General features: G+C 38.5%; 2 protein-coding genes across 9 annotated transcripts in view; one reads left to right on the top strand and one right to left on the bottom strand.

The window, feature by feature from the left end:
• The window catches only part of EIPR1 (EARP complex and GARP complex interacting protein 1), a 78422-nt gene extending 64754 nt beyond the window's left edge, over nucleotides 1-13668 (bottom strand). For 4 of the 5 annotated variants that reach the window (XM_061357615.1, XM_061357614.1, XM_061357613.1 and 1 more), the window contains exons 1-2: nucleotides 13540-13668; nucleotides 5234-5317 (exon numbers count right to left, since the gene is read on the bottom strand). In XM_061357615.1, coding sequence (XP_061213599.1) covers nucleotides 5234-5317; nucleotides 13540-13581 — 126 coding nt within the window. In that variant the 5' untranslated portion in view covers nucleotides 13582-13668. Of the gene's footprint in view, nucleotides 1-4850; nucleotides 4938-5233; nucleotides 5318-13539 lie in introns of those variants that run through there. The other variant, XM_061357617.1, reaches the window with a different exon arrangement.
• Nucleotides 13669-14279: 611 nt separating this feature from the next.
• The window catches only part of TRAPPC12 (trafficking protein particle complex subunit 12), a 56706-nt gene continuing 44205 nt past the window's right edge, over nucleotides 14280-26780 (top strand). Inside the window, exons 1-2 of one of the 4 annotated variants that reach the window (XM_061357608.1) lie at nucleotides 14280-15567; nucleotides 19794-19910. In XM_061357608.1, the coding sequence (XP_061213592.1) occupies nucleotides 14356-15567; nucleotides 19794-19910 (1329 nt within the window). In that variant the 5' untranslated portion in view covers nucleotides 14280-14355. The remainder of the gene's footprint in view (nucleotides 15568-19793; nucleotides 19911-26780) is intronic. The other 3 variants (XM_061357609.1, XM_061357605.1, XM_061357607.1) reach the window with 3 other exon arrangements.

Genomic DNA, 26780 nt, shown 5'->3' on the forward strand with positions numbered 1-26780 from the left:
TCACCAATTCTGTATCTAAACCATCGAATTCAAACAACCTATGAAGAAAGCAGGGGAGAGAGGGAAAGAACTCTCATTTCAAACACTGTCAACTCAGCAAGAAACTTCCTCAGAGTTCACCGTCAGCAATCACATACCTATACCAACATATAAATCCATAATACTTTTTTGTATTATATGAAAAAATAAAAATATTGAACTAAAAGATGAAGAAAAACAATAATGTTTAAATATATAGGTTAGGGTTTTAAGAGACAGCTAGGTCTGATTTTTGTGATTTTGATTTTCGTTTGGGTTTTTGTCTTGGTTTTTTTAACAGGTCTACATTATTTTCATTTTTCCTCCTGATTTTTACTTAGTTGTTTTTGTATAGTTGCCTTATAAACAGAAGAAATTGAGAAAGATTCTAGCCTAGTACAACACACACAGGTGACTTTGCTCATGGGACTAATTCCGCTAAGCTCAACAATGGACAAATAAATTCTAGAAGACTCACAGTTTCCAGACAACTGTATCCCCATTAAAAATTCATCAGCAAAGTTAGGTGAATAATGAAAACAAAAAAAGTAAGACATCTCATCATAATGACCGAATTAAGTCTACTGAACAACTGCAAAAATCTTAGCTACAGAATATAGAAAATTTTCTCAAAATACAGAAGCTTCTAACCAGGTCTCAAGCCTAAATTGCTAGTATTACATATCACCTTTTTTTTTTCCCTAAGGACTGAGCTTACATGTTACCTTTTTCATTCTCATCCAAACACTTGTCGCCAGTAACTCCTCCTTGAAAGATAATGCTAGATCCTCATTACCTTACATTATTCTTCCATTCCGGAATCAAAGGCATATAAGCACTTCCATATTTGATTAGCAAGTTCTCTTTTCAGACTTCATTTGTTGCCCTGAACCTAGAAACCCATCCACAAATCGGGACACTATACATAAACCCCAACAGCTGCCTATCAGTCTCCCTGGCCAACTCAAAGAGTGACCCTCCTGCGTTTTAAAACTCTCTAGAGTAACATCACTTGGATATATCCACTGTTTCACTTCATGTTGGCATTCTGTACATCTCTTCTCTGACCTGTTCCCTGTATCACAATTCAAAAGTTTGCCTATACAGAAAGCTCTTGCTCTTTTCATTAGATATCAGCTTAACCTTATCCCCTGGTTTTTGGTTTTAGGGTTTTGAATAAAGACATTATCTATTCAACCTTCTATGCTGCTCTTATTAGATACATTTTGATGTTATGAATAAACTTACAACTCAAACAACTGACAATCCAAACAGCTACTTTACAAGCATGAACTGGAAGGCAAACAATACCAACATACTCACAATTCTAAGATAAAACAATTTTAACAGACAGCAAGAAGAGTAACTCCTGGTGTTATTTTTACACAGCAAAATAGTTGTAATTGGCTTTAGCATACTAGATGGGAGAGGATAACTCAATTTACTGAACTGGGTATTTAACAGAGAAACAGTGTGAACTATGCAAAGGTATGTCAGGGAAAACGGGGGAGAAAGACAACCCTCCACGGGAGTCACTGAAGTGTCCTGTAGCAGCTCAACTCAAGCCCCTAAAGGTGAACCACAAATCTAAGTCATATTTACAAATCTCATGCATTCTCCACCCACACTAACCAGGTTAAGAGGGTTACTCAGCACATAAGCTAAGGAAGAACTCTTAACTACCCCATCTAAAGCCCCACGAAGGCACAGATAACCAATTATTCCTCTGCTGCTACACTTCTGCTTCAGCTGACATCATGAATAGCTACTGGAACACATAGTTAATCACATGTCCAGACTGAGACTTTTAGAAAATACAAAGCCTAATTTTTATGCAAGGGTGTTGTTTATACCTTTCTGAGTTGAAAAATTACATCCTTCACAGCTACGTCAAACAACACAGCCTACTGGAAAAAGCTAATCAGCTTAACAGAAAGAACTGCAAAGATTCCCCAGTGTTTTTCTACTAAGGATCATCATCATCATGTCGATTCAAATACATGACACATTGTATTCACCAAATGGAATAGTGACTTTACTAAATACTAAGGACAAAAGAGTTTCCACAGAAAATATACTAGTACCAAATACTGCACTGGTGTGATACCATGAAGACAAATATTTGCAGAAAGGAATATTCACCTGTAAAAGCTGCCTGACAGAACTGGACAAATTTCAGTTCTGCAGACTGTCCTTCTTCAGTTCTTGAACCATGATCTTTCTAACCTTTCTTGATGGAGTGTAAAAATGAGCTTTACCATGGATTAGCTAGTACAGCATATGGACACCATAGGTGTGGATATAAGAAACAGTAAGTGTGAGAACTTCCTCAACATGATTGTAGCATAATAGTTAACGCTACATGAATCATAACTCTTGTGGAAAAACGTCTTTGAAGAGACTGGTTTTATCACCAGTAAATAAACAAATGAGTTAATCTGATCTAATTACACTGAAGATTTCCATTGAACACAAGCCTAAGTATTGAGGAAAAACTATTTAGTTCTCAAAATGTGGAGGAATTATGAATTGCTAAGAACAGACTAAAACTAACCAATTTCAACGCAAAATATTCCTTTTTCTTCACCTATGCAATCTCCATAATTTTTTTTCTTTCAGCAAGCACTCATGGGCAGCAGAGACTGAGGAATTGTTTTAGTTTGGCCAATGCCCTGTTTTGTGCCTATATTAAATGTAAATCTGTGCCTGTACATTAAGTTAAATCATAAAAATAACTATATTAGGTTCTAAAAACACATGACTGAAAATAACTTGGAGATGTCAGGGAATGAGAGAGGTAAGAAAACAATAACTGACGTATACTGCCTTTATGTTTCCAAAGTGTTCAGTAAATGCATCAAACTAAGAACAATATAAAAAGCCACAGTTTAACAACAATGAAACACCAGAGTTTAACAACAATGAAAGGACTGAGGACAAAAGTTTTAAAAGGACACTGTGCGGAACACCATGCAAATACAGACTACTTAAGCAATTTCCAGGGAGTTATGAGGACCAAGTGACAAGTACCACACACTTTTAGTATCTCAAATATTGACAAAATATAAAATTGTGTAAACAATTCTTTTCCTTTGAAATACCAGCGTTAATAGGAAAATAGTTTCACTAGATCTCTTGCAAATGCCTGAATCGCTTCATACAGCAATAAATGTCAGTGACACAGAAGCTGCCATGCCAGCTATCATATACAGAAGCTATCATGTACCACTACTGCACTACCCCTTGCTGTGACCAGAAGGGAAGAAATATTCTGCACGTGATGGCACTGCCTAAGAAAACTCTCACAGTACAATACTTGGTCAAACACTAGAGATTACAAGGAAGCTCCTAAATTAGGTCAGGTAACTAAAAAAGTTTTTAAGCAAATCTAGAGAATTTAGTGCTGAATTAAGCAATAATGACTCAAGGCCTAGGGCACTTTCTGGGGATTATCAACTAGCTGAGAAGAGCTGATGGCCTGAGGCACAGCTAAAGGCCAATAACCTCCAAACATTTGTTAATACACCTGGAAGTGTCCTGCATTTCTATCAATGCCATTCATTAGAAAAAGAAAACAATACTCAAAATATGTGTAAATATTTCCAAAATACATAGTATATGTCCAATCAACTTACCTAAATAAGAACACTTAAATTATTGAAGATCTGCTAGATACCAACTAGTGAGAATCAGTCTTCAAGTTTGTATCAAGATTTAATTAGTTGAACCAAGAAGTAAACCAAAAACCAACAAAACAAAACACATAGAAATCACAGTAGAAACCACCTTATAACCAAATGTCTGAAGAACATCTGAGACTGTACAAATATGGTACTGTGTGTATTTATTTTTAACTAAGTTTGTCTGCCTCTTCTTTTGCTTCTGGTCTCACACATTATTACCCAAAATGTAAAGAAACTGAATACTCCACCCCCTTAGGCCTCTGAATATTTTTTTCCTTGACTCTCATCAGGTATTACCTTTGAGTAACAAACTCAAAACTTCATTGGGAATTGACAGCTCACATCTGGCAGAGATACATATATAGTTCCAAATTTGTTTTGTGCAGCCCATTACTTAACATCTTCAGAAGATTAGGTGACTGTATCCATTCTAGGGGCTTCTGTGGTGGGTGTTAGCCTTGGCTCCCACCCAGCCACTTACTAATTTGGTAGTGGGAGAGAAAACCCTTAAACCAACACTGTGTTTCCCACCTTTCCTAGGTTTAACTTCACTCCAGACTGCTTCAACTGAAAACAGCACAGAAGAGTGCAGGGCAGTGGTGGCTATGGTCAGTACATGGGCCACAGTTCCTTCAGGAACACCTACCTGCTCTGGCACAGGCGTTCCCCAAGCTGCAGTGGATACCTGCTCCACTGTTTTCAGTCTTTGTTCCCTCCTCTTCCAGCATTTCTTCCTTCCTTGTTTTCACAAAGCTGCCAGCAGGCTGACTGGCTCAGCTGTGTTCCATGGCAGGTTCACCAGAACCTGCAAGGGCAGCCCCTGGCCTCTTCTCATGGAGGCCACCACTGCAACACACTTGCCACCAAAGCCTTGCCACCTGCTCTCAATACAGCTTTCTAATTCTTCTGGCCTCAAAATCTTCCTTCTGTGTGAAGGCATTTACTGAAATTTAGTCACAAAATTAAAATTGCCGTACAATTAGAAGTATTGTACTCTTAACTGCAGAGGAAACAGACTAACAGAAACTGAGCCTCAGAAGTCTCTTAAATCATTGTTAAACTTATATCAGAAAGGACAGTTGATTGCCAGTAATTAATAATGAAAAATCCATTTTATGAAGCTTCACATACACAGAACTGTGCACATACCAGGAGTCCCATTAGACGCAATCAAGACTTAAAGACTTTCATTTTATTTTGTATCTCTTCTGTGATTTAAAGATAGCTCCAGAGAATCTAGAGATTTAAAATAACAAAAATATCGCAGTTTCTTTACTAAACCAATCTGATTTAGTCAGACAATTTAGAAGAGTCATTTAATCTTCAGAAAAATACACATAGCTTTCATTCACTTACATTTCTTACCAATATCTTTACATTCTATTTACAGAAATCTTCAATTTGACTGTATCTTAATGTTCAAATTCAATGGGAGGGGGGTGGGGGAAGAAGGAAGAGGAATGATATTAGAACAATGTTCTTAAAAAAAAAAAAGAAAAAAAAATACAACTGACATTTGACAGAAAAATTACCTGATTATCATATCTAAGAGACTGTGTTCCAACCAAAAATCTTATTGCATCTGTTTCTGCTGTCTGAGGTGTTAAAGCTCGTGCCTAGGGAAGAAGAAAGCCATTAGAGAAGTCAATTAATACAATCCATTAATTTCAGAAAAAAAAAATCTTGAAGCTTATATATCAAATATCATGCAAAACATGACATTCATGCAAACTGCAGACCTTCCTGCCCTTTATATCTATTTTGGTTAACACATTTTTGTGCAGTTTCTCAGATTTGTGAGGTGCATGGAACATACAAGTGCTGAATGCATTATAACAGTGGTAATATTTGATATTCATAGAACTGTTTGGGTTGGAAAGAATCTCGAAGATCACGCAGTTCCAAACCCCTTACCATGGGCAGGGACACCTCACACTACACCAGGCTGCTCAAAGCCCCATCCAACAATGCCAGGGATGGGGCAGCCACAACTTCCTGGGGTAACCTGTGTCAGTGCCTCACTACCCTCATAATAAAGAATTTCTTCCCTATGTGTCATCTATAGCTACCCTCTGTCAGTTTAAAGCCATTCCCCTCTGTCCTGTCACTACATACCCTTGTACAAAGTCCCTCTCCAGATTTCTTGTAGGTCCCCTGTAGGTACTAGAAAGCTGCTAGACCCTTCGCCAGGCTGAAAAAGCCCTATTTTCTCAACCTGTCTTCATGGAAGATGTGCTCCAGCCCTCTGAGTATCTTCATGGCCCTCCCCTGGACTCATTCAAACAGGTCCATGTCCTTCTCATGTTGCAGGCCCCAAAGCTGAACAAAGTACTCCAGGTTGGATCTCACAAGTGTAGAGGGGAGAATCACCTCCTTCAATCTGCTGACCACACTCCTTTTGATGCAGCCCAGTATGCGATTGGCTTTCTGGGCTTCATGTGCACACTGCTGGCTCATGTTGAATTTTTCATCATGCAACACCTCAGACCTGGTCTCAATATACCCTCTGCCCAGCCTGTAGCTGTGTTTGGGACTGCCCTGACCAAGGTGCAGAACCTTGCGTTTGGCCTTGTTGAACTTCATGAGCTTAGCACAGGCTCACCTCTCTAGCCTGTCCCACCAGGGTCCCACTGGACGGCATCCCTTCCCTCCAGTTTAATTATCTCCATATTATAGTAGTACTTCCAAACTAATTCTCCTTTATCAACTGAAAAAAACTCCACAGAACAGTGGACAGTTCTTACATATGTTTGCTACAATATCCAGGAAAGAGACTGCTGTTGCAGAAGTTTGCACACCATTCAGACTGAAGATGCCTGCATAAAAATGAATTACTTTTCTCACCATTAAGAACTAAGTTTAGAAGGAAGTTAAAAACTAAATCCCTTCCTTGCCTCTACAAACCACTGGATATATAAACTGTCAGGATGACAGGAAAAATAATTTATTATTTACCTTTTCCAACTTGTACCAACCAGTCTTGGAAGAAGCAAAACGTAACAGTTAAGGGCCATAGAAGACATTGAGAAATAAAGTATAGCTTGATCTAAAACCACAATTGCTAGTTTGCACTAGCCATTAGTAGAAGTTCCCTTATTTTGAGTAATTGGGAGGTAAACTTAACACTCAAAGGCACTTTTAATAACCATAACTAAATTGTGAAGAATATCCACTACTTCTCCATTCAAAAGATACCCTGATGTTATTGTTCAATGCAAATTTTTTGTCAAAACAGAAGAAACAAGCCTTTACAATTCACATCCTATTTGACATAAAGAAGCTCACATTTCTTCAGGCACTAAAGCCTGTATTGCAAGCAAATATTTCAGAAGTCAGGTCTGTTGAATGGCGTTTCCTACTGTCATCCTATTGCGCAGCCAGTTAATGATTACATTCTGGATTCAGGAACATATAGCTTCAGTATAGTCCTGTTTGATACTTATTTCAAATATTCCCTTCCAAGCTTCTAGGCATCTTTCTGATATTAATATAAAAATACATTGCATCACAACACATAAATTTGGAACAATTTAATTCTAGAATAGCAACTTGAACTTGAAGAGATTTGATTTTTCTTAAATAAGGCAAAACAATCTAAGCCCTTGCCTGGCAATAACAATAAGAACCAATTTCATTTTTTAGAGTAAGACCTGAACTCCTATAGAGCAGATAGGTCTCATGTTGCTTCTGAAATGAGTGAGACAATGAATATTTTATTTAAGATTGAGTATATATAAAGTTTAAAAAAAAAAAAAGACAATGAGCTTACTAGGTATAGGCTAGTAGCATAATATTTATATAGAAAGAGACTAGAGAACATGATTTAGTGAGCAGTTTGTGTTCAAAACATACCCAAATGACGATCAGAGATCAATGGGAATCTGTTCTGATTCATTCGTACTGTCCTATTTATGCAGCACTTACCTACAAAAAGCCTAGACAATGTTTCTGATTGACAGAAACCACTAAAGCCCACCAAGAAGACTGCAAAAAGGTTTTATTTTGTCTTGAACAGAATTTACAGACCTTTGGCAAGAGCTCCTTTTCATTTCAGATCTGCTTTCAACTATTTTGAAGAAAACACTAGAAATAAACAAACAGCTATGTATCTTTCAATCAGGCAAGCTTCTTTTGTTTAAGTCAAGCAGAAAAGACCTCCAGGGGAGTTTACCCCTTTTAAAGCCTTTTGAGTGGGTCTTAGCATGCTGCTTTCAAAAAGCATGATTAAAAAAACAAAACCATACACTAACCCCAACATCTGAATATTTGTACTGCTTGCTTTTAATACAAACCAAAGAATTTCTGCAACCCACGTATCATTTGAAATTCATACAATCCATCTGTAGTAACAAGCAGTGAACTTGCAATATAAAATGCGAAGGACACAGTATTTGGCTTGCAGTCCCCAAATCTGAATTTAAAGTTATTTGACCATCTGCTTATGCTAAAGACCAGAAATATTACACTGCTACTTTGGTGATGCCTCATTCTGGAGGCAAAATACAAGCTCTCCCCTACCCTAGAGAAGGCCCAGAGTGCTCATGTCATAAATATTATTTTTGCCTTCTGGCACAGTTTCAATTTTCAAGTAGGTACACTTTGATTTTTACTTAGGACAGCCCTGCTTCTCCCACCACAGCAGGGGACCTGCTGTCAGTGACTGTAATAAGCTGAAGTGACTCTACCAGTGAAGAGGCTGGCAGCACACATGCCCAGGTTACCTTTGGTGCTCTCAGACAGCTGCTTTCCCCAAGTCTTTCACAGCACAAGAATTCCCACCGATGTATTTAGTTCTCTGACCCTATTCCAAAAGCTGACAGATACCATAAACCCTCCGAGCAACATAAGGAACACTCAGACAAAGTCTTACATAGCACAATTATCCTTAGAAATCCCATTCATTCGTCATGAACTATAACAGTAAACAATCATCTTTTAGTAGTTCCTTCAAGTTCACGTAACTGTATCTTCATATTGTCATTAGTCTGTACCATACCTAATATTAGTAATATCTTGCCACCTGCTTTAGGGTCCTAAAAGTTTTCCACCTAGTCCACTTCATGCATTATGAAGATATTTGGGGATTAGGTAAGAGAGTTTTGCCACTTATCTACTTTTGTTCTCCTAATAAAACTTTAAACCTAACTATGTTAGACTGAAGTTTGACAAGAAGTCATCCCAGCTGAAATCCTGCCCTCAAGACAGGTGCTGAAGAGAGAAAGAAGACAGGAAAACAAGTGAGAAAACAGACATTCAGCCTGGATTAAAATATACAGGACTGGCACTCAGGAGTTTAATAACCTTTGAAAAGAAAGAGGGCTGAGACAAAAACCAGGAATTTCACCAAGACGCTACCATGTAGTTTCTTGAACTGTTGCAATTTTAAAAAGAAATCCTCTGAAGCTTTATCAATAAAGCTGTATCAAAATTATTATCTACATTCTGTTCCATCCCACGTTCTCTCTCGTTCCACAAGAGACCACAAAAAGCTCTCCCAGAGAAGAGAACAGGACTGCCGACAGAAGTTATAGGCCAAGCACCTGCTCCACTCCCATACTGGGAACACAGCTGAGCCTGAAAGGCAACACAGGTTTCCCTGGGTACAGCCAAGTGACAAACATCTCCCTAAAAAGTCCCCTTTCCACACTGCTAATAAAATCTACACCTACCTTCTACTCCATCAAAGGAAAGTCAATTGAGCTATTCTCAATATACACCGATATTACACATACACACACATTGTGTAAGACCTCTGACCAATTCATTTCAGTTGGTATTTTGCACTGCTTTAAGAATCTCATACTAAGAAATCACATTTGGCTTTACGGAAATTAAGTTTCACCTTACCCTTGAAAACAGGCAAGAAAGTCCTAAAAATCAATAGTCTCTATTCAGACTCATAAAACCTGTTACTAACTAACTGACAATACAATATGGGCCAAGTATTGCTTATCCAAGAAGCACAACAGGACCACAATGCAGTACAGAACTCTGACAAAGCATCAGTGCACATTTTTAAGACTACACTATCTCAGGGTGCAGCTGGAGATGCTCTTGTGTAGTATGGCCCTGCTGTCAGCAGCAGGCTTTTTACTGTCCTTCCCTCCTCCTTGTTACGGGTCTCCCTTGCAAGTCTATGTACTTTTCACATGTAATATGCACTAGGAGTATCTACCATGCTGAAATTCAGCTCAGTACTCTGGTATCCCCAAAATCCAAAGGTGCCGAACATATGCTTCATAATTACCACTCTCTGGCACAAGCAATGTTATCCCTCCCTCCCCGCATGATGCTGGCTAGCTTCTGAGCATTTTTAAACAAGCAAGATGTAGGCTGCCCCCGCAAGAATCACAGCTGGTCCTGCAACCGAGTCAAATACCTATCCCAGAAAGTACCCCTCCACGCAGCTCATTTCCAGTTGTACCAGCATCCCTCAGTCAACCTTAAACTAAGGAATTTTGAGACATTAAGTAGTGCTTATTCACTTACCCAAAACATCACTATTTAATCAAAGAATAGGATGGGAAAAATTGTGAATCCCTGAAAACAAATGCCCATTCAACTCAGGGTAAACATACCTGGTACTCCAGGTTAGATAACAAACATAGGTCAGCTCTACACTGGACAAGTAAGAAGCACATACACTGCAAAAAATGGCACTTAGAGATACCTCTAGAACCCCATTTACCACATTCCATAATTCAGGATATTAGTGAAGTCGACCAAGAAGATCCCTTTTAAAAGAACAACCCTGCAGTAATGAAATGTTCTGCAGCTACTGCTGTTGCCCCATATTCACCATCATGAGCCACAGTCGCATCACCCAGTCCCAAGTTCAAGCAGTACCTCACATTTTCACCCACCACGTCCCTGTAATTTTGCCATTTTCACTACAGTTAGTAGTGAAAACCCCACTATGGTGGGTTATTGTCTTTTTAAGTGAAAAAGTCACAGAAACACCCTCTCTTAAATTCAGACATATTTTGTATGTCTCTACAATCTTCATATAGCTCACAGACACACTAGAGACAAAAAAAAACCCACTCCAGAAAACTACATTGTTGGGGTTATACAGATGTTCTAAACAGCACAAAAAGAAAAAGCTGCAGACATCTAGTAAAAAAGGAGGAACTAATCAGGTCAAAAATTTAACTAATCATATAGAAAATGGAATTCATCACTAGTTTTAATCTTGCTTTGCTGTTAGATGTTCAGCTGCACCTCTCTGCCCCAGTAAACAAAATTGTTTCTCACTATTGCAAAAATCCTTGCACAGCAGTTAGACATGCTAAGTAACTATACATAGTTGTATAAGGACTCAGGATTTGTATCTTTCCATTTTCACATGCCCGAACTGTGAGTGGTGCAGTGGTTCTATGCAAGACAAACCTGATTCACTATGCCTTTTTTTTTTATGAAAAGTGAATTAAAAAAATAAAAAAGAGAGAGCAAGAAGTGTGTGTTTGTTAATTATTCTGAGTTACCTTAATTATCTGAATACAATAGAACACATTTTGCACATAAAAATGAACAGAAATTTGCACATAAAAATAAACAGAAATTGCGCATAAACAATTTAGTTGGTACATAGCACCCTAGAAGGAATCAGATTTATGTCCTTATAACCCTGACCTCATTGGATCAGATGTAGTTGTGTAAATATGTCTTTCATTTTCTCCAGCAGTGGCCAAACCACAGAATGGTTGAGGCTGTAAGGGACCTCTGGAGATCATCTAACTCAACCTCCCTGCTCAAGCAGGGTCACCTCAAGTACATTACTCAGGACTGTGTCCAGACGAGTCTCGAGTATCTCCAGAGAAGGAGACTCTACAATGTCTCTGGGCAACTTATTCTAGTGCTTAGTCACCCTCACAGCTAAGTTGTTCCTCGTGCTCAGATTTTCCTCTGTTTTAGCTTATGCCCATTGCCTCTCATCCTGTAACTACTGAGAAGAGCCTGGCCCCATCCTTTTGACACCCTCCCTTCAGATACTTCAGATCCCCCATGAGACTTCTCTTCTGCAGGCTGAACAGGAGCAGCTCCCTCAGCCTTTCCTCATAAGACAGATGCTCCAAACATTAATCATTCTAGCCCTTTGCTGGACTTGCTCCAGGAGCTCCATGTCTCTCTTATACTGGGGAGACAGAACTGGACACAGCACTCCTCATGAGGCCTCACCAGAGAGGGAGGCTCACCTTCCTCACCTGCTCACAATGCGCGTCCTAACACAGCCCAGGATACTCTTGGCATTCTTGGCCACATGGGCACATTGCTGGCTCACGGACAACTTGCTGTCCATCAAGACCCCCAGGTCTCTCTCCACAGAGCTACATTCCAGGAGGTTGGCCCCAGCCAGTACAGGTACAGGGAGTTATTTCCCCCCAGACACAGGACCCTGCACTTCCTGAGCTTGCCTATGAGGATATCATGGGAGACAGTGTCCAAAGCCTTGCACAAAGGCCCCACACAACCCAGAGACTAGCTTTCCAAAATTTCTGGAAGTGTTATTACATATGACCTACTAGAAGAAAGCTATGAATTTTATTAAGTACAGGATTTATGTTCTATTCTGCAAAAACATATTTCAAGTTTGAAGTGTAAGTTACAGCCATCTCTAGCCAATCACAAAACAATAGTATATTATCAGACTTCAGTAGGTTCAATGCTTAATACAAATTAATATTACACACTAGCTCCTATATAAGAAGAAATCCAAACAAATATACCATTTTCTAAGGATATCTATTGGTATAGTCAGGATGACAAAACACACAACTCAGAAGCAGACAACCAAACACTCATGAAGAACCTTCATGTATTATTTTCCACAAGCACTCTGGTAAAGATGCCTAACAAAAAATAAGTGCATATGTACATATCTATATTACCGCATCTACCGTAGAATGAAAACATGGCTCTGTAAGCTGCACAGGAAACACAGCAACTCCAACTACTGCTATAATGGCAACAACAATAAGCCAGCTGTTGCCAAAGGGAACGTGTAGAAGCTGAGTAAAACCTTTATTGTGGGGAAGAATCATAAATTAGGGTTCCTCTCAATGCTCCAGCTACCTAGCTGTTTGTTTTCCCAGAACTTGTAGAAACTTTATTAAACATGAGACCTGTGTTCTTCTGTGAAGATGGTCAGTAAGTTCTTGAGTTTGGCAGTCCCCTTTGCTTATAACCATAAATACCAGTGTGATGGACAAGTTTGTCCCATGAGACAAATGCACAGAAATGGAACCTACAGCAAGAGATCCCACCGACATCAAATAGCTTTACAGCTGAGTATAACGAGCCAAAACTGTCAGTTTATAAGAAACAGTTTCATGCCCTTGCCTCACAACAGCATTTTTTTTTTGTTATTATTATTTCCGAAAATGAATAAACATGTATAAAAACGTCATTGAGACTTCTGGTAGTTTCCTACAACCCAGAGCCAAACACTCCTCCAGAGGCGGACCAGGGACTCGCGGCAGAGCAGGAGCCCCCCAGCCAGGCTGGGCATGTCTATGAAGGAAACCCCCTGGGCCCTCAGCACTGGCACACCCGCCCTGAAAACAGCAAGTTTCAGAGCAGAGACAAACTCCTGCCCCCTGCTCAGCCACCTTTAAAATTTCCAACGTGAAGGGCAGGTACCAAGAACTACCAAAAGGCAGTGGTACCACCGGCACCGCCACAGGGGGACGAGGACACGCTGGTCATCCCCCTTAACGGGCCCCAAAACCCACCCCAGCACTCCCCTACCCCACTGCAAACAACCAGCCTGCAGCCACCACCTTCCCCGAGGTAGGACTGACATCTGCTCTGCCTCCTCCAGTCTACCCCCAGCGCCCACCTGGAACTCTAGCCCGTAAATCACAGGCGCATCGTCCTCCATCGTAGCTCTACCGTACGGCACACCCTGCTTTCCACCGCCTTTCTGGCCCTCGGCGCTGCCCGTCGCTCGCCGCTTCCGGGAGGTGCTTTGGCGCATGCGCAATGCTGTCTACGGCGCAGGCGCTGTGTGGTGCGGTGCTCTAAGCAGTGGTGGCGTGGGGGTGTCGGTGCTGTGGCGCGAAGGTGAGGGGGAGCCCGGGTGCCTGTGTGGGCCATGGGGTGGTTGAGGGACGGGCGAACGCTATGGTGGCCTTGGGGCCCCAACCCCAAGGGAGGACGGCGGGGCCTACGCGGGGTGGAGGCCGTGTCCACCCTGCCGCGCGCCTGTTAGGATTGGGGCTCTGCGGTTGTGGGTCTGGGCTCCGGGAGCTGGGTCCGAGGGGTGGGAAAAGGCAGCGCTGCTGCTGCTGCTGCTGTTGCTGTTCCTCAGCTCCCTCCGCAGCCGGGACAGGCTCGGTGCCTGTCCTTTTGACTGCCGTGAGCCTCCTCATTTCTTTTCCTGAATGGGGACTGAGCTAGTCTGTGCGGACGGAAAAGCGGATATCGTTCTGACCTCTTCAATCCTGATATTTTTGCCACTTGCAGAAAGGAAAAAGATAAAGCGTTTTTCAGAATTAATTCTGTAGATAGATGTCAATTAGTGAAATTACTGTATTTTTAAAGCGGGATTTAAGTATTTGCAGGATGCTTAGGAATTTCAGAGTGGCACCTGAGCAGTCCCTGAGTAGTAAAACTAACACTTGTTTTGGTGGGCAGTTCCCCCTCTTCAGCTACCATGGAGAATAAAGAAAGTGATCCTAAGGATGGGAAGAGCACCTCAGATCAAGATGACAGTGGAGACCTAGTTCAACAGAAAACTCAGGAAGAAATTCTCTTTCACGAGGAAACCATTGATCTTGGTGGGGATGAATTTGAGTCTGAAGGGAATGAAACTGTGTCAGAAGACTCAAATAATTTGGTGGGTAAACTTAATGAACAGATGATGGAGAGTGTCATTATTTCAGATTCTCCAAACAACAGTGAAGATGACACAGGTGAACTTGGTTGTCTCCAGGAGATTGTAAAACAAATGGAAGCTAAAGATAATCAAAAAACACAAGCAGAAGTGGATAAAGAAGAGTTTTTAAGTAACGAGAGTGAAACTGAGCATGAAGAAACCCCCAGAGACATCTCTGAGATTGGAACAGATGATCAAACTTCTTTAAAGGAAGAATCAATTCAGGAAGCGGTGAAGGAGGAACCAAATTTGGAAAACAATGTTCTTGTTGAAACAAAACAAAATAATACTGATGAAAGAAAACCTGAGGATCAGATATCATCACCCAGTACTAACAAGCCATCTTCTGAGGCTGAGCCTATCCCTGTGTGTACGATCTTCAGCCAAGCAAACAATGTTAATAACCAGCCACAGTTGTTTCTGCCTGACGGCTTTGAGCCTCAGATGGTAAAATCTCCCAGTTTTAGTAGTATAATTGAGACTCCAGTGAAGTCTAATCCTCAGATGGTTCAACCAAGTCCTAGTCTAAGCAAGTTCTTTGGCGATACTGTTAACACTAATACATTAGCTTCTGATTTTTTTGATTCATTTACCACATCCAATTTTATTTCTGTTAGTAATCCCAATGCAAACTCTTCAGTTCCAGAACAAATGTCCTCTCTTTCTAATGGTGGAGGTAGTACCTGTGCTTCATCTAACCCAACTTTCTCTGTGCGAAACAGGAAACCTGAAGCAGGTGGTCCTCCATCAGCTGTAGAAACCACTCAGTCCCCCAAGCCATTCTCACAAATCCAGGCTGTTTTTGCTGGCAGTGATGACCCATTTGCCACAGCCTTAAATATGAGTGAACTAGATAGAAGAAATGATGCTTGGCTTCCTAGTGAGGAAACCAGAAATGTTCTAATTTCAGTTGCCACACAACAGTACAGCACCGTGTTCATAGACAAAGAAAATCTCACCATGCCTGGATTAAAATTTGATAATATTCAGGTAAGACTGATACTGTATCTTAGTGTATTATTATATTTTAGAAATACAAGAACTGTCTAATAAGCTGCATATCATAGGGCTTAATATTGTTATTGATCAGAGAATCATAGAATAGTTGGGATTGGAAAGGACCTTAAGATCATCTCATTCCAACCACCCTGCCATGGGAGGTTGATCGTCACCTTGTGTGTATTGTTTCCGTCCTTATTAGAAAATTCAGTGTTGCTGCCTACTCATACATGAAGGGGCTAAAACCGGATCTGATTTATTCATAGTGAAATTTGTTGGGTGCATTGAAAACCTGTTGAGAGTTTCTAGAGAATCCAAAGCTGGATGTACGGATGTACTTTTAAATAGTTTGTTTCTGGTTCTCCTGACTAGTAAGATCATTCTCACATTTGGAACGTATATAAAATCAGTATACAGTATTACAAAGTCTGAAAGCAGGCAGCTTTGTTTTCATGTAGAATTCACTGTTGCAACCAAGTGGGAAATAACATTTTTCACCGATATTCTGAGTGCTCTCTATAATGTTAACACTGACTGAAATTACATCACTTGTATCTTCCCTAAGCAGTGGAAAGTGTAAGCTGTAAGAAAGATTGACTGCTGGAGCAAGCGACTGAGAAAAGATAACCCCCAAATTAAAGGGAAAACTCCAGATGACATCATGAAGGCAAAAACATAGTAGTAGAAACTCATTTCTTTCTGTTCTGTCAGAGTCCTACCTAGTGAGAAGGCATAAAATGGGGTGGGTTTTTTTCCAGAATTTGATAAATTTCACTTGGATCTGTTCAGTATTTCTCATGAAGAAGTTTCATCCTGGCTGGTCAGGCAAGGCATCATAATGGATTTTTTTGTGTGTGAAATAGGCTAATCCTATTCCTTCATGTCTTATGCTTCTGGATAGTAGGATTGTTGTCTGGAGAGACAGTGTTGAGGATTTGCATACTTTAATCCTTAATTCTAGCATAGCAAAGATTATCAATCAGTAGTCAAATACAAGCAGAGAGCAGTCTGCAGTAATTTCCCCATCTGCAGGAACTATCAGAAAAGTTTCTGGAGTGAATGAGGTCCAGATTTGTAGCTGAGTTATCTGACAAACCTTAGGCTTCTGTCACAATAAATACATGATACCAGTTTTAGACATATGCCATGCTGCTGCTATTTCTTGGGTTAGCTTGATCTTAAAAAAATTTTTTGTCATCACAGAGCCCAATAATTAGCCCAGTGAAAGAAAACACTGTAATATGGATTTACTTCTCCTCCATACCTTCCCCAAAATTCCCTTAGACCTCAGTGAGTAATTCATGAGTGTGTAGCACATCTCTCCTGACAGCTAGTGAGATAGACAGCAGGAAGGATTCCTTCTTCAGGCCCCAAGGATGAGGGCCTCCTATTGCAGGCCTCGTTTTTTACAGTATTTCTTTCTCACCTTTCTCAGCCCAGTCAAGGATTATGTGCTTGTTTCTGCTGATAATTTCCTGACTCTGGACATGTGCATATATGCAGATCTACCATTTAGTACCTAATTGAAAAGAAATGTGACAGACATTGCCATATTTCTACAGTAAGACCTGATGCAAAGCCATCAGTGGAATTAAAGGGCGTTCCTGCTGCCTTCTTCATTGATTATAAGCAGTCCCATAGGCATGTCAGCAGGACAAGTTTTGAAGTGCTTTATGTTTACATAACTTTACTCACTTCCAGTTACTGCTTTTCAGTGGCCTGAGTACATGTCTTGACTGACCTGACAACCCCTGGTTTGGTGTCATTGTTCATTATGCTTCTGGTACTGCAAATTGTGTATTTAACTGAAACTATAATTATAGAGTACTTGAAGTGTCAATTAAAACATTGTAGGAGGCATGTTTTCAGAGTTAAATCAGCTTCCAACAATGGTCATGAATGGTTTGCTAATGCCAAATGTTAATGCAAGATGTTAAACCAGGCAGCATGCAGTAGACTTTTAGGTTTTTTAGTTGCGCTTTTTTTTTTTAGTTGCTTTTTTTTTTTTAAGTTGAAAAGTACATTTCCAGTGAACTGTAAGTGTGCTTCATGGAAGGACTGAAATTTTGTATGATGTGTTAAAGAGCTCAGTGCTTTTTTTTTCCCCTGCTCACTCAGAAAGTGTTTGTTCCTATTACAAGTGTCTTGTCTTAAAAGTTAAGTGGATAAATCACATCAAGAAAAATGTACTAAATGTACTTGGTTTCAGCTGTGTGCTACCTTTTCCTGATGATTCAAGAAACATTCTTTTTTAAAAACTATCTTGAATTGCATATGGTGCAGCTTATCTCTACCCATGCTCCCTGAGTGTGGAAACAAGTTGGAGTACTGCTTTCTATGCTCTTTCCGTTATGCCTTACTTCATCAGTTACTGTCTGCTGTCACTGTGTTCTTTGTTGCATTGCGTTCATTTGTAATGTTTCCTCCTCCAAAGTACTGAAGGGGGAGGGAATTAAAAATTCTTTTGTATTCATGTCATTTTGCACATGCTGTCTTTTCTTAATCCTTCAGACTCTTCTGTTCAAAAGATGGAAATCTTTCTTTATTCATAGAATAAGTGACAGCATCAGAGTTAAAAATTTTCAGCGTAATGAAACAGTAGTTGCAGTCTCATTCCTCAGAAACTAGACAGAAAATACCAATATATTTCCCATTGCTGTCCCTGTGGAAAATGCAAACATTTAATATCAATTATCTTTATCATTGCTAAGCTGTACTGTATTTTATGTAGCTCACCTTGTTTTAGGCAAAAGGCTTTGTGGCTTGCTTCATGCTCTGTGCTAACAGCTTCCTACCTCAGTTCTTTCTTCATGTTAATGTTTTTGTGTTTCTTTAGAGGGATCTTTGCAAGTATTCCATTATATGTTTACATTTTTGCATAGTCACTTTCTGCTTTACCATGTTAAGTACTGCATGCCGTTCTAGTTACCATAGGTCTGAAAAGATATGGAATTAAATTGCAGAGAGGAGGAATGGTGAAGAGTGCAGAGGTTCTCTCTGGTGAGTGGTAGCTAAGAGGATCTTTTGGCTTACAAAAGCAATAATGATCTTGAATTTTTTTTATTAATGTTAATATTTTTATTAATAGGTTTTTTATGTATTTTCTAGATTAAAAATGCATAAAAAGATAAGATTGGGGAAAATCCTACAGAAGTAATTTTTGTTACCTGCTTTTGCATGTGGTGACTTCTAACACCATAAGGGGTTCTCTTGTATACAGTAATGTGTACAATCCCAGCAAGAATAGGGGACACACACCACCTATAACCTGTCCTACACTCTGTATTGGCAGACGTGGTGCCTGAAGCGTGTGTAGACAGTAGTATCCCCAGTTTTTCAGTAGCTGCTTGCATCTGTTATCTGTTGAAAATCTCTAGTACACAGAACCGTAAGAATGTCACCTCACAGATGGGAAGGCACAGAAATGGATGACTGAACAACAATTAGAAGGGGAATTTAGGCACAAGGGGCATCATATCAGTTACTCATTTTGGTGCTAGCAAAGCTGGAAGAGAACCTGGATTTGGACACTCTTCCTCTTAACTGCTTCATATTGTAAAATCTAGAATTAAGCTTGTCTGTCTTTAGAAATCTGTTCAAACATCTGTGTCTTAACTAGTCTCAAGTCTGAAGTTATTGAGCTCAGAAAACCTGATTTCTCCAAGGCAATGATTTCTCTAGTTAATTCTTTTGAAATTAAGCATACGTGTTAAAATATGCTGTTCACTTGGGTTTACAGTCTCTTAAAGCTTTTTGGTGGCTACTTACGGCTGCTAATGTGCATGTTTATCTTCCATCAGTAGGTTACACCTTTCAACATTAATATCCATTTGAAAGCACATAAAACTTACTGGTTTTTACATCTTTAAGGAGTATTTTGTCAGATCTTTGAAGGATAATAATGAGAGCAAATAAGCCTGAATGTCTCTATGCTAACAGAAATCTAAACATTGAAAAAAATAATATAGCAAATAATGTGGAGTAAATCTAGAAGTTTTCATTATGATGCTGTAAACATATATACATTTGATCTTAAGGTCCTTTCCAACCCTAACCATTCTATGATTCATTACACACAAAAAATACTGGAAAATAAGCATTCCTCAAGGGGAAAGAACTATGTTGCTCAACTTTAATTCAACGTTTTATTTCACTAAAATAATGTTTAAAAGTGGTTTTTTTTATGTTTCTTCTTTTTCTGTTCCATGAACACCAAGGGAGATGCGGTAAAAGACTTAATGGTTCGCTTCTTGGGGGAGCAAGCTGCAGTGAAGAGACAAGTTTTAAATGCCAACTCCGTAGAACAGTCATTTGTAGGCTTGAAACAGCTAATTGTAAGTAACAGTCTTCATAATTCAGTATATGTTAAATACCAAGCTTCCCTCAAGATAATTGGGAATTACTGACTGTGAGGAGAAACTGAAAAAACCTACATATCAGTCTGTTCATGATTCTGTATAAGTACCAGCCAAAGTACAAGAGTTTTTCGTGGAATGACACTGGGATTTAAATATTTGGTTTTAAGTGCCATAGTAAATATTTTTTTAATATGCAAAAGTTAGAGAAAAAGCAATTTCAAGTTACTGTGAATTTTATCAGCTGTTAATTTTTATGTAATGTAAATGGTTGCAAAACAGATTTTAATCACTTTTTTTCTGTATCTGCATGTAAGATACAGAAGGTAAGACATACCAGTCATTGTAAATGGTAAGCAAGCTGATGTGGTAATTTCAACAGTTTAATTTTTCACTTTAGTACAGGAAAACTAAACTAAATTACTTCCAAATGAAAACTTAATTTTCTATTTTTAATTTCTTATCCTTAATGTTAATATTTCAGACCCGTAAATTGTTACACATAACAGCCTTGTGAACCTTGCCATGTTATTTCAACCACTGTGATCCTGTTTGAAACAACTATTACATGACCGAGCCCTACTTAACTTGTTGAAATGTCTAAATATTTTAGGCTCATTTCGGTTTTGAAAAAATGGATGACAGTCTGTATTTTATATTTAACATCTTTTTGATTTGTGTTACATACAAACTCCAAAGGAGACTTTTTTTTGTCATGTTAGGAAAACTCTAGATGGTCTGTAAGCACTGTTACAGAAATTCAGAGGTAATTTTAGAATTTTTATCTTGTGATCTCCATTGTGAAGATAGATATCTTTCTATTCATCTCAATGTTGTCCCTAATTTGAGAGTTTAGAGGGGAAAAAAGTCTTGGTAAGAAAGAAATCTTGTCTCTGTTAGTGTCAAAGTAGGAGAAGCTTTTTGCTGCGCTTCGTTTCCCTCTTCCAGAAGAGGATTTTTGATGTATAGGAAAGGTTTTTCTGTTCAGCCTTGTATCTGTGTCCATGCCAAATGTTATTCTGCGCTACAGATCATCTTAAATAGAATGCTACCACTGTTGCTGTTTTAGCTTTGCGTGTGCTCTTAAGCTTCGGAGGAGCAGCGTCAAGGCTTCTAGTATCAAAGCAAAGATAGAAGGAGGCAATCTGCAGCTGTCATATTTTGTTTTTTCTACCTGTATCAGATTTTTTTTTTTTATTTTTTTTTTTTTTTTAATTCTCTTATTAGAAGGGGTTTGGGTTTTTTATAGGGTTGCAGCCACTCAGGTAGAAGTCAGGATGTTTGTCAGTTTTCAAGGCTTCTAGTCATTAGCTGCTGGTTGCTCTTAAATATGCAATACAACTATTTTGGGGGGTTTGCAGAGCTATTTATTATTAGAATAAGCTTTGGGGTACTTTTTTCCTTGCAAATATTGTTGGGTTTTTTTCTGAAATCCTTAATGTGGAAAATTTATTTCAAATTGGCAACAATCTTAAAGTTAAAAGGTATTTCAGACTTAGAAACATTAAAATCCCATGCTAGACAATATTAATTAAAAAGATGTATGCTTTTTCCATACACAGTAGGCCAGAATGACTTATAGTCAGTGCTCTGTTAGCAGCTCTGTTAGCATTTTTGTTTCCTTATGAGTGGATTCCAGCCAAAATATGTTCAATGACTGTCTTTTCATAGATAAGGTTTACCCTTTCTATTATTCTGATATTACAAGTTGTCTGATCCCTGTTTAGTATATTGACACTACTTCCTAGACTAAAAAGGACCACTTACAGGCAATATTAACATCTGGTAAAATAAAAAAATAGTGAAAGTTAGAAATACTGCTGTGCAATTTCCACAAAGTTAAGATTTTATTTTTTTCCTTAGCTGTTTGGTATCCATGTGAAATGAGTATTAATGAGATAGTTTCTGTCACCCAGTTCAATCACTTGCAGTGGTGGACAGCAACGTGGAAGTCTGTTCCAAATAGGTCCTCAGTACAGAAGAGAAATGCATAGAATTAGGATAAACTTCAGCTTCAGACTGATACCTATTATTCAGGTGTTTACATGTGAGGTGATGTCTGAACTATTAAGGCAAAGGAAATCTAATCCGTACAGTTACCAATCACATCTAAATTTGATGTGTAAATCTGAGATCCTATCTGAAAATCTTAAGAACCGTCATTTGCTGTAGGAAGACACCAATGGCAGCTGAAACGTAAAAAAACCCAACAGTATTCCAAGCCTTCCTAGTCCAGAGAAAACTGCTTCATTTATGTCTGGCTACTGTTTTAATCCTATGTGGATAGGAAAAGTGTGCTCAGTGGCTGATCAGTATCCCAAATCTTCATGCCACAGGTCTTCAGCTGCAAGTCTGAAACTTCTCTGTTCTATTGGTTAATAACGTCTGTTAGTGTATTTGGCTGTTTTAACAAATACATTGCTGCTACTTTCAAAGGCTATTCCAAAACTTCATTCCTTTGGTGGTTAATCAAAGAAATTCTAATCAATCCACTCTCAAAATCTTTTTTCTAATCAAAGTTGTTTACAACAGTTTAAGTGTTTTGCTCTCATGTTGCTTTTTAAGTCATTTTCTCTTCTTAGTATTTGCTTCCTCTCCACTGCTACTTTGTGTGGGTAGACAGTAGAGACAGTTCCACTTTTCAGATATTTTTTTTTAAAGGCAAAAGAAACTCTTCTGTAGTCATCTCATCATGGATGTCTTCATAATAATCCTGGGAGCTCTTTTCAGAATCTCTTCCAATGGAAGCTAACATCTTTTTATTATCACTGTACAGAACTCAAGAGATTCTATTGTAAAGTTACATGACTTTCCCTGTTAATTATTGTGGTTTACCTTTTCTATTATTCTGATGTTACAAGCTATCTGATCCCTGTTTAGTGATATGATTCTTGCATATATTGCCAATACTTCCTAGATTAAAACTTAAGATGCAGATACTAGTTTGCCAGAGTCACAAAATAGTGTTAAATTTATTCTAGTGTGCATCCTTGAGTAGTAACTTCTCATCTGCCTTATCAAAGTTCCAGTAAAAAACATTTACTCGTACAAGTTAAAAAACAATTCTGTGTTGTGTTGTAATTTAATTGATAGTGGATAAGATGAAGTTAGTGCTTTAAGCAAAGAATGTTGGAGACAGAAGTCCTTTTTTGGGGGATTGTAGTGCAAACAGTCTGCAAAAGTTTCCTTAATTACAATTAGCTGTCAAACAACAAAGGGTATCAGGAAGGTAGTAAGCTGAACTTCCAAATGTGCACCTTTTCTGATGAGACAACCAACAGCAGCATCATTTCTAAGACAAGTAGTTGCTCACCAGGAACTTAACTTAGTGTTAAACTCAGCTAATAAAATTGTTTGTTCAGCATGAATTTGAGCTAGTTGATTTGAGTGAGATTTGTAGCAGTAACCCAAAGATAGATAGGTGGTTGATTGGACAGCTGTGATTTCACATTTTAAGTTTCTCCTGTGGAGTGGGTAACAGTGAATTGTAAATGCTGTACTGGTAGGGTAATGGTGAGGAGATTGTGCAGTAGAACTAATTTTACAACTTTGAGGCTTTTAAGCAATATGGGAGTGCTGGAGTGGTCCAGCAAAGTAAGTCCATAAATCTGTGTGCTTATCATAGAAGTGATAACTTGTAAATAGGGTTACACATCTGTAGAAGCTAAGTGTTGTGGTTTTTTTTCAACTGAACACAGAAAATCTGAGTTGTCAGTTTCTGAAAAGTTTTATTAGTGTGGTATAGGAATATGCATCTACCTCTAGAGCAAATAAATGTAAGCAAGAGCTTGTTTATCTTCACAATGTTGCTTTGTTTTACAGCAGCAAATAAAAATTATACATACAAGGTGCAAGCTGCAATTAGGTTGGTTCCAGTTATTCCATTTTTTAGATTAATGGTTTTTCATTTGAACAAATAGCACAGTATTTCTCACTAGCGGCATTTCTGATAATTTGAGTCATAAGGTGTTTGCAGCCATGGGGAAATTATGTCTTTGATAATACCATACCTAAAAAAAGACTACTGGATCTTGCCACTATAAATACACAATGTTTGCCCTAAGTATGGAATCATTTCATAAAGCTACTGGACCAGGAAAGGGTTACTAACTACATTTTCTTAACTGATGTGGAAGTACTCTACCAATGTAATTTACAGGGGAGAAAAATGTCACAGCTAGTGGAGGAGGACATTTTAATCACTTTAATGGTGTTACATGTAGAGTTAATGACTCCCTTTAAGTCTACTTAAAAAAAAAAAATCATATACTGTACTTTTGCACATGATTAATGCTGTGCTGTTCCATATATTTTCAAATACAACAAACTTGGATGCAGTGGTATGGTGTATGTGTTCACTTTAGTGTTGCAAAATTATCCTCAAAAATTGGGGGCAGGGCACTTTATTTCTAAATCAGTGATTAATTTTCAACATTTTTGCAGCCAATTTGCGAGGAGATGGGAGACACATGTAGCACAAACAGTAACTGGGGGCTTGTGGGAGAGGTTGCCATTCTATACTAAAAAGCATCAGTTTATCGGATAAAATTTCAGCAGCTTACCTCTGAGTCAAAATTGTTTTCCTGAGAGACTGAATAAAGTTACAAATTGGCTTAATGTATCAGGTGAGTTCCCTTTTCATTAAACATGTTTTCTGTAGACATCCAGTCTGCATAGCTCTCTTCGCTTGACAGAAGAATTCCACCTGGGTGTTAGCCGTATTTGTTACATCACCTGAGCGGCACTTCTTTCATTCAGGAAAACAACATGCAATATTGTATACAAAGGATAAATGTGGACATTTCTGCAATCACATGTCTAAGATCCAGTTTTATGATTCTTTAAAAAAAAAAAAAAAGTCAAGCAAAATTGGAGCATGAGGAGGCTTCCAAGGAACAGTTGTGTATGTGAGACAGTGGTATTCAGCTATTTGGTACTACTTTTTTCAGTCCATATCAGTGAATATCATCACAATAAAACAGTAACAGTCTTTCAGATATATTGCAAACTGCAATAATTGAAGTTCTTATGACACTTTATTAGAAAAAGAAGAAATGTAAAAAATGTTTTTCCAGCCAGTTATTCTTTGGCTTGTATTGGGTCATTTACTCAATTGGAACTTTTCTTGATTTCTGAATCTAAACAATACAACATCTTCAGTGCTGTTCTTGTAGTTGAACTAATACCATTCTATTTTTAGTCACTAGATTTCTTTTCCACTGCATCCCATTCCTCCCAATCATCTCTCTTTGTAGAAAATAAGCTTATTTGAAGGCATTGGAATGTATTAAATACCTCAGTTACTTACTTTGACCAAATGGACTAGAAGCACTTCCATGTCTTTAAATGTGAACTTATCAGAATTTGTAACTAATTGTTGACTCCATTTCAAATTATTTTAGGCTGTTTTGTTGTTTTTAATAAAAGGAGATCACAATAGCCTTATTCAGGTTCTTCTTTTGAAAATGGTGGTAAGTAAGAAAGTAAAATCAGGATTTGAGTGTTGATCACCTTACACTAATTTTTGTCTCTTAAAGCTGCAGATACAGTATTTGATTAGGTTGGAGGTCAAATCAAGAGAAGCAGTAAGATAGTAAACATACTATATTTGTTTCAAAAAACAACACATATTTGTGTGCAAGGTAAGCTGTCACTGGAAAGAGGGAAAAAAAAAGGAAGGGAGGAGCTTTGTACTCTGTAGCACACAAGTCTTATCACTTCAAGCTACGCTAAACTTTTAGTTCCTACTTCTGTGGGATAATAGTCTGACAAAATCCTGGAAATACTGTCTGTGTTTTTTATTTAAACCTATGGTCATTGTATTTATATCTCATCTTAAGTTCACTAAAAAGATAAAAATATATTAGGCTAGTTCTGTCGTTCCTAAAGAAGAGAAGAAATCCTTTTAATTTGAAACCTGGTTTGCTATGTAGTTTTCCCTGCAGATTTCCCAGTGTAAAACTCCCCTGGGACCTCTTCTGATTTTGTGAAAACCAGAGTTCTGCAAGGAATAATGCAACACATTGTCTATTGGTTGGCTAATCTGCTTGTCCTGGCTTTGGTGTGTGTCCTAAACGATTGGGGTTTTTAATTTGTTTCTTGGTGGGGGTTTTTTTGAGTTACGTTATTTGGACTAAAAAATAAAATCCCTTCACAAGTTAATCATCTGTACTAGTAGTGTGTAAAACACACAGAAGTCACACAAGCTGGTGGCTTCATTAAAAGAACAGCTTTATACTTTCTGTGGGGAAAAAAAAACCCAACTTGTGAGTGTCATGTGTGGAGAGAAATTCTCTTCTGCCAGGCTGATATGGTATCAGTGAGCTATTTGGCAGTAATCCCTTGAGAGTATTTTCTTTAGGAGAAAATAATGTTCTCACACAATTGCAGCTTTACTTTTAGGAGAAAATAATGTTTTTACACAAATGACCATGTCCTGATCATCACAGTATAATTATTTTATTCTTTGAGAATATTCTTCAGTATTTCTTATTCTATATCTGAAGCTGTAGTATCCATATTTACTTTGAACTTCTACTTATGACTTACAAACAAAATACATCCTTGTTACTTTCAGGAGCAAGGGGCTTCGACTGTTAGGACTGCGCAGCTGTAGACCACAGGAATTGTGAATATGCTTAACCTGCAAGGTTTTGTGGGGTGTTAGAAATAACTGAGTAAAGATTTCTGGTGGACTGGCAACTCTGGCAACAGTAAGTCTGGTACAATTTGCCAGAGACAATAATGTGTCCTGCTAATTTCAAAATAGGTTACACTGCCCTGCCAGCAGCCTTCTATTAAGTTTCCACAGAGAATTATGCTCCATGACCAGCAGGCATCTGTAATCTG

This window comes from Neopsephotus bourkii, unplaced genomic scaffold (genome assembly GCF_033783945.1).
Source record: "Neopsephotus bourkii isolate Nb327-2 ecotype Australia unplaced genomic scaffold, CSIRO-AGI_Nbou_v1 NB_908, whole genome shotgun sequence".
In the NCBI taxonomy this organism is placed as follows: Eukaryota; Metazoa; Chordata; class Aves; order Psittaciformes; family Psittacidae; genus Neopsephotus; species Neopsephotus bourkii.